Below are 8912 nucleotides of genomic sequence, written 5' to 3'. Positions count from 1 at the left end.
GCAACATTTAAGAGGCATTTGGATGGGTATATGAATAGGAAGGGTTTGGAGGGATATGGGCCGGGTGCTGGCAGGTGGGACTAGATTGGGTTGGGATATCTGGTCGGCAGGGACGGGTTGGATCGAAGGGTCTGTTTCCATGCTGTACATCTCTATGACTCTATTTTAAGCAAAATTGTAAATAGATTATTTAGTATAACAGATTTAGAAAGAATGTTTGATATGTAACACCCAATATTAATATTTTATTATTTAGATCTTGTTTCAGATGCGTCGTTTGCTAGAAACACAGTGCAATGTAGATATGGGTCCCTCCATGATTCAGTTTCGTTGGGACTCTACCATGTGGACTAAACAGCTCTCTACTTTAGGTAGGAAAGATCTTACTACAATACTGGTCAATGCCAGCTGAATACCTACCTTGGTTCATGATCTTACTGACCAATTTTCATGATGAATTGATGGTTGTCAAAGATCCGGGAACAGTTTACCACTTTCTCACATTTGCAATGTATAAAATACAGCAATAAAGGATCATCATTATATTAAAATACATTTCAACACAAATGACTTATTTTGTTCATCTTCCAATAATTCACTTATTTATAAGATGATCTGTCATTACCAATCTGATGGTGCACTTACAGAAGGAAATCGCTAACTAGAAAATTGAAAATAAAATATATCTTAAATTAAAATATTAGGCAATGATTGCAGAAATGTTGGAAAAAGGAAATAGACTCAGACTCAGTAAAAGCCAGACAATTTTTCTTTCAGGGACAGTGGAAAGCTGAAGTTGCACTGAATCACATTGTTAGCCTACTGATTTCTAAGCAGTATTAGTTGATGGTTCACAAGAAAACTGTAGACTATTTGATTAGGTAATTAGAATGTGGAAAGCTTTTTGCTGTGGAAACAATAAGGTAAATAAAGCTGTTTAGTTTGCAATAATGTCTAGAATGAAAATGTAACTGGTTATCCTTGCTGTATAAGGATTACTTTGAGTCCTGTCTCATTGGTGTCACACTGCATGATGGCTTCTTAATGGAGATTATAGTCTCAGAAAAGGCATTGCCATCACTAGCTGTCTAATTCTAGTGAAATCTACTCCTTATTACTGCAACCCTTTAGTAGTGATCTTGCATAGGGTTTCACACTCAAGTTACAAATTGGACACATTTTAAATTAAATAGTTCATGAATTTAACAAATCATTACGTTACTTTCACAATTGTTGGTTATTGCATCTCTACCCAAGCTCTTGCCTTGTCAGAATTCAGGTGATGACCTTTTACTGTCAGTGCGAGTTAATTGTGCTTTGTGTAACATCAGGATTTCTGTAGATCTGTGTGAATTCACTCAAATGTTGACCTCAAATGAAGTCCTTGAAGGTAAGATTAAGGCTTTATGATTTGTGCATTCCAAGAGATCAATTGCAGCTGAAAAGTCAATGAAATGTGAAGAATGAACAGCTGGAATTCCAGACAGTAACATTAATGAAAATCTATTCATCTCAGCTACACTTGAAGCTCTCATTTTGCAATCATCACTTGAAACGTATCAAGTTATTTATCAGCTTTTGACTTTTCAACTTGTTGTGTGGGTGTGAAGTAATTTGTCCAAATTATTGGCTGACGACCAGCATGTGCTCGTTATTTGTTTGATTTCAGGCAGCCTCAATTGCATCTTTGTCTTGTTCACCTTTCGGTTCACCTGGCAAGCTCTCTCTAGCACTTGCAGTGGATTCTGGTCATGGTCAACAACAGCTTTTTCTGTTGTGTCTCACAGAGCATCCGCAATTCCTTTCACTTCGGGAAGATTACTGACTATTGCACGCTGTTCGTATTGATTCTCATCTTGAGTCATTTGCAAATGGCATATACAACTTCTGAATCCCCCGAATGGCATCCAGCATGTAGTTAGAAAACTCCTGCTTTCATCCAGTTTCACTAGGCAGTTACCATCCTTCACATCAAGGGTAGTAAAGGTCTTTGCCGGCAGATTGTGACAAATTTTCTTCAATGGTTGGCACGGGGTAGTGAGATCTCTCAAAGTTTTATTGAGATTCTTTGGATCAATGCAAATTCCAGCACTTTTCACTGCTATCATGCTGCTAATTCAGTATTAGCAACATGTTAGTTTCTGGATTGCTCCTTTCTTTCGTAGCTCTTCTATCATGTTATTTGGGTTGACTTGAAGACAGCTGGAGCTCTTCTCAACAGTTGCTGAGGTGGAGTCACGCACTTGTACACTTCGAGATAATATTCACTAGGAGCTCATCTATGACGCTTAAAAACAGCTCAGTAGTTTTCAAGAATTTCATTACCAGTCATTGGCTTAATATCATTAAAAGAAACACTGCAAATCTCTTCTGGCCACATTTAAAGTTACTCATTCAAGTTTTAGACTTGCTTTAGCTGAGATTAATAGATTTCATTAACATTACTATCTGGAATTCTAGTTGTTCATTCTTCCCATTGCATTGATCTTTCAGCTGCATTTGACCTCTTAGGATGCGTATTATAAAGCCTTAATCTTACCCTCAATTATTTCATTTTTGGGTCAACATCTTGAGCAATTTCACACAGATCTGCAGAAAACCTGATGTTCCACAAAGCACTGCTGTCTTTCTAACATTTCACCTTCACTTGAAGCTCTCATTCTGCAATCATCACTTGAACTGTTTCAAATTATTTATCAGCTTTTGACTTGTCGATTCCAACCTGTTGTATGGTTGTGAAGTAATTTCTCAGAATTAATGGCTGACGTCTCACCAGCAGCCTCCTTAATAAGGCTACTTTGCTTCTTTCTTTCTAAACACTTGTGTGAAAAGTGATTCAGCTTCTGATAGCCAAAGCATTGCTTTCCCATGCTAGACATGCTTCTTATGTGATATCCTCCAAAATATTTATATGCCGTCTTCAAGACCTTTCTGTTGATGCTTCTGCAAATATTTATTCCATTACCCAAAGGTTATTTTCATTCTGTCTAGAAGCTCTCTGAGTATAATGCAAGTCTGACCTGTTTTCCCATTAATATGCTCTAGCTGGTGATTGATTATTTCAGTACTATGACATGTTGATGGCTTTAAGTTTCACCACTATCAGTAGATATGCTCTGGCAGCAGGATCCTTTATGCCTAAAACCTTCCTATCTGTTTTGAGATCATCTTTCAGTCATCCAAACTCTCAGGATTCATTGAGATGTATAATTGCAGTTACATGCTTATCATTGTCTCGTCTCCCCTTGAACTATGCTGTTTAACAAATTATGTTCATACTTGGCATTAATGTAGCTTTCAAAGTATATCTTCAAACTTTCATAATTTATGCTGTCTGGCATTTCTGCTCCTCAGTGAGATCTAGTGTGCAATGCAGCTTATAGTTCTCTTGCCCAAGCACTGATTGTGGGGTTTTTGCTCTAATTTGCTGAGTCTCTTTATTTGATTCTGTAGCTGTTTCATATTTCATATTCACTGCAAGTTGAAACATTCCAGTTCTGTCTTGTATCATCTTAAATTTCCACAGCAGCATGGAAAGGAACGTTTATAGCTATTTTGACTTATCCACTAATTCACAATTGTAGGCTAATTTTTTAAAAGGATTTAGTAGTCCATTAACTCTACAGCACACTGCCCTGCATTATGATTACACTCACCCCCATCTACACTTCTTGTTTGTGTCTTGTTGGCTTTGCTCTCAGCAGACCTGACCCATTTTCTCCTATTCAAACCTACCATTCACACCACTTTTTTTTTCCTCAATCACTCCTCTATCCCCATTAGATGTCCTTTTGCTCTGAATATACTCACTGTCTGTTTAACTACCTCCTCCTCCCTCTTTGTGACCAACATATAAACAATTGACTTCTTGCCCTCTTCAGTTCTGAAGAAGCTTTTTGACTTAAAATGTCAGCTATATTTTTCTCTCTCCAATGATACTGCCAGATCTGCTGAGTTTCTGCAGCACTCCCTGTTTTATATGGAACTCTAAGAATCCATTTTGGACTTGTTTAACTTAAAAATGCATATTAATGAGCCCAAATTCAGTTGCTAGTTGCTTGTATATTTAAGTTGTCAAAGCTAAGGATGTCTCTTTTTTACATTTTGCGCTTATCGGACCAATACCTGACATTAGTTAATTGTTTGAAAGCAGGTAGTTCTTAAGTAGAATGCTATAAGGTTGGAAGGTTTTTTTTCCCATCATTAATCTTCTGAATTTCTTATCCACAGCCCAAAGACTCCATAATTTGTAAGCATGTTTAAAATAGAGGTTTTGTACTCCTTCAGTGATGCAAGTGGCCATAGTCCTTTAATGGGATTATACAAAGTTCAATAGTGTGGAAATTTTTAGTTGCGACGCTTAAGATGGTAAAAATACTACTGAATATGATATTGAGTTAGATTACTCTTACTTCTAATTTCTTGCCTCTGCTGAGTGAATTGCTATCCTTCAGAGTAGTGGGATGCTACAATTTGCCTCAATGCAATTGGCTTTTGCAAGTGCAAATAAATCATGGATGTCTGTCCTCAATGTAATCCTTTGCTGGCAGCTATGCATCTGTATGAAAACCTAGAAAAATAGCTTGTTAGTATTCACTGTCTAAACTTGCATAGAGGCATTTCCATTTGGTTAAGATGCTGACAAATTGTTGTGCCCATGACAATGTACTCCAGCAAGAATTCATGGCTCTTTATCGACAGAAGAACGGTTTGAAAATCGAGAAATTTGTGTCCTATTTCGTTTTTGTAAATTTGTGTTGTAAGATTTGTTTCTTTTCCCCCTCAGGCCATTTGTCATTTGATTGTGAAAATACAACTCGCCAGGAATGCCAGGCCTCATTCCGTCAAGGAACAGCACCATTACCTTGTGAAATTGCTAATCATGGACCAAGTTTACAATCTTCTCTTCTGTGCCAGAAAGCTGGCCAGCAATATTCAGTTTGTAACAGTCATTGTCCAGACGTGCATCCACTTCACAAAGAGCACGAGACATTAAATTGTTTGCAGCATCATCAAAATTTGGGCCAAATTCCAGGACATTTGCAGCATCAGCTCCCAATGCAGTATAGTAGCATACACCAGAGCCGATCTCAACAGAAATATTTTTCACGCCCATTGCCAGTACAGCCAATACCAACTTTGCAACAATGGCACGTATCTCAGACTGGAATGGAGCACAGCCCAGTTTTACTAGGACATTTACAAGCATCACACCTACAACAGAATTTGCATCCAGCATATGCCATGCAGCAACAAAGAAATATGAAACCGATGCATATGGTGGCTTTGCAACAACCGAAACAACTTGTGCGCCAGCCACAACCACAGAAACAGCTCTGCCAAATACAGTATTCAAAACAATCAGTGTTGCCACCCTATCCTGTGAAGCAACAACTACAGCTACAACTGCCTATGGGAGAAGCACAGGGCAAACGTCATACAGAGGAAAGAAAGCAACAGAGCACAGCCTCAAAACAAACATGCCAACCAAATCAAATGCCAGTGGGCCTCAAGGATTTCTTAGAGCAGCCACAGCAACTTAACCAGAATGTACAGCATGCCCGGGATATCAATTTAGCACAAAATTCTATTATGAGGCAACCTCTTAGAAAGAAACAGGAAATGCCAGTGGAACTACAGCATGTTGATCTTCAAAAAGTAGTAGTAAATGATCAGGATCAGCAGACTGAACTGGGCAAGCAAATTAACAATAACCAGGTAAAACCTTAAACTACTATTGATTAAGTCAATTTAAGTGAGATGTATGTGCTAACAAATACAAGGATTATCATAGATGACATGTTGGAACATAGCCAGTTTTTCTTTAAAAAATCCTTAGAATTATGATCTAGCTCAGAGAAGAGTTTCAGTGAAAAGTGTTCCTGTAAATGTTAAGCATATACCCAAGGCTAGACTAGGATGGAGACACTGTTCTTAGCTTTTACTCTGTCCAGGTCAAGTTAGTTGGGATTATGCATACTGAGCTAAATATATAGGAGGTCACTTCACTCAGTGAGGCTGTTTTAAGAAAGACTTTAAAAAGTGAAACACTAAATTCAGTTTTCACATCTTTTTCCTTAAAAGATGGATAAAATTGGAATAATCAAGAAAAAGACATTTGTCTCGAAATCATAGTAATATGTTGTTGACTGCCTTCATTTTGGTACCAGTTATAAGCAACAAACCATTTTTAATTTCATTTTGCTCTTCTTTATGATTGAAGTGAAGGAGCTTTGAAAGTGAGATCAGCTCCTGCAGCGTATGATGTATGTTTTCATTCCCTTGTTTTTGAATATTTTGGTGCCATTTAGTTTAAAATGGAGAAGGATGAGAAAACAGTTGAGGCTAGTCTACATGAGATAAACAAAATATGAAGGTTGAATTGGAGAAAACAAACAAATTGGCAAGTAATAAATGTTAATTTGCACAGATGTAATACAAGAAGGAAGTACAATATGTGATCAACCTAATTGACAAAGAACAAACTAGCAACATGAAGGGAGTGGGAGTTGATTAATTCATTTGGCTGGTAGGATGGTTTGCAATGCAGAGTGATGCTTAGGTTCAGTTCCCACATTGGTTGAGGTTACTATTAAGGACTGTTCTTCTCAATTCTCCCCTGACATGAGGCATGGTTAGAGCAGCCCTGTGGTTTGGTGGCAGTATGGTGACTTTACCCTTCATTTAAGAGCCTTTGTTTTTTTCTCTCTCTCTGACTGTTATTGTATATTTGTGTATGCTTCCTCCCCAAAGATTGTCTCTCTTTTACGCATGCGCACACATATAAGGCAAGTTACCATAGTTTTACCAGATCATAGGATTGTTCTCTTGTGAGAGTGAGAGTGGTGACTTGACTCGAGGCCACCACACCTCAGGTGAGGAGAGAGGGATTAAGAAGGAGAATCCTTCATGGTAACCTCAGCCGATACGGGGATTGAACTCCACGTTGTGCTCACATGCACATGCATCCTTCCTCTTTGCACAAAAATGTCTCTTCACATGAATAATATTCTCCAATAGCATTTATCTGAACAGGTCCTCATTTATCACTTTATTTTCCATCTCCTGTTGATCCCTCCATCTGCATCCATCCATTTTAGTATTTTTCTTGTCATTTTTATATCAGAATTTCCTTATATAGAATTTAAACTGTGCATAAAATTTACTGCTCAGGCCTGATACATAATTTGACTATTATTCTCCATTATAATCACTGCCAACACAACATTTTTCTGGTTTGTACATTTGTTTAAATACAACTCAGGTTACTGAGGAAACTATTTCTCTTTTGCTGGTGAAGTTCTTCATTGAATTGGTCTACAGTATGAGACTAGCCAATTTTGCATTTACTTAGCAATCTTCTTAATGGTCAGCACCACTAAATGGTACTCATCTGAAGTTGATGGTTAAAGCATAATGACTCAGGAAGACATTAATTTTAACTGATGTACCAGAAGGAAAGCAACGGCTAATGTATTCTCTGCCCACACTGACTCCTAACATTTAAATTTCTGATCATTCATTTAGTGGGAGGATGACAAATCACAATCTCACAAACTTGGATCTTGCTGAATGTAGCAGTGTTAGTAAGTCTTAATTGAACTAGTTAAAGATTTAAATTAAATAAATGATAAATATTCTATCTACTTTTAGTGTTATAAATTGAACTTTATATTTTATGTATTCCAAATGACAGCATTCATTTGAACCGTTGAAATGCATGGATATTTCAGAAATAATGTTTAAGTTTGTTGATGTATTTCTTTCTTTCGTTATTCTGTTTGTTGCTTTGTCCATTTTTCTGAAATGCTGAAATGTGTAAGAGCAATGAAATAGACTAGTCAAATGATCAAAAGAAGTTTGATGAGGAAAGAAGTACCACACTCGATTGTAGAGCCATTCTGTACAGAATTTTCTTGAATCAGCATTTGTACATGCAGGTGTAAATACAAATGTTATCTCAGGCCGTATCCAAAAATCCAGTTACACTTGGATATTTAAATTAGATTCCTGACAGTGTGGAAACAGGCCCTTCAGCCCAACAAGTCCACATCGACCCTCCGAAGAGTAACACACCCAGACCCATTACCCTCTGACTAATGCACCTAACATTATGGGCAGTTTAGCATGGCCAATTCACCTGACTTGCACATCTTTGGACTGTGGGAGGAAACTGGAGCACCCGGATGAAACCCACGCAGACACGGGAAGAATGTGCAAACTCCACACACAGTCACCTGGGACCCTGGTGCTGTGAGGCAGCAGTGCTAACCACTGAGCCAAACCCCACCAACTGAGCCATCGTGCACCGTGATTTTGTGAATCATTTGGGAGATGGGTGATTCACATTCATCTAAGTTGATTGTCTCTGGTGGCTTACTTCTAGATGGGCTCACTCCATTCTAATGGCTTTCAAATTCCAAGGGTGCAGCTACGCAATCACTTGGCCATCTTAGAAGCTTTGAAGAGAAAATGAGGTCTGCAGATGCTGGAGATCAGAGACGGAAATGTGTTGCTGGAGAAGCGCAGCAGGTCAGGCAGCATCTAGGGAACAGGAGAATCGATGTTTCGGGCATTAGCCCTTCTTCAGGAATGAGGAAAGTTTGTCCAGCAGGCTAAGATAAAAGATAGGGAGGAGGGACTTGGGGGAGGGGCGTCGGAAATGTGATAGGTGGAAAGAGGTCAAGGTGAGGGTGATAGGACAGACCTGGAGTACTGTGTGCAGATTTAGTTTCCTTAATTAAGAAAGGATGTACTGGCACTGGAGGGGGTGCAGAGGAGGTTCACTAGGTTGATTCCGGAGTTGAGGGGATTGGCTTATGAGGAGAGGCTGAGTAGACTGGGATTATAGTCATTGGAATTCAGAAGAATGAGGGGGGCGGATCTTGTATAAACATATAAAATTATGAAGG

General features: G+C 38.5%; 1 protein-coding gene across 2 annotated transcripts in view; it reads left to right on the top strand.

The window, feature by feature from the left end:
* Positions 1-8912, top strand: part of trim66 (tripartite motif containing 66) — a 230461-nt gene that overhangs the window by 190635 nt on the left and 30914 nt on the right. For both annotated transcript variants that reach the window (XM_043705850.1, XM_043705851.1), the window contains 2 exons: positions 257-371; positions 4787-5718. In XM_043705850.1, coding sequence (XP_043561785.1) covers positions 257-371; positions 4787-5718 — 1047 coding nt within the window. The remainder of the gene's footprint in view (positions 1-256; positions 372-4786; positions 5719-8912) is intronic.

This window comes from Chiloscyllium plagiosum, chromosome 16 (assembly GCF_004010195.1).
Source record: "Chiloscyllium plagiosum isolate BGI_BamShark_2017 chromosome 16, ASM401019v2, whole genome shotgun sequence".
NCBI classification, from domain to species: domain Eukaryota; kingdom Metazoa; phylum Chordata; class Chondrichthyes; order Orectolobiformes; family Hemiscylliidae; genus Chiloscyllium; species Chiloscyllium plagiosum.
Note: the sequence above shows the minus strand (reverse complement) of the source record. Positions and strands in the feature narration are given on the sequence as shown.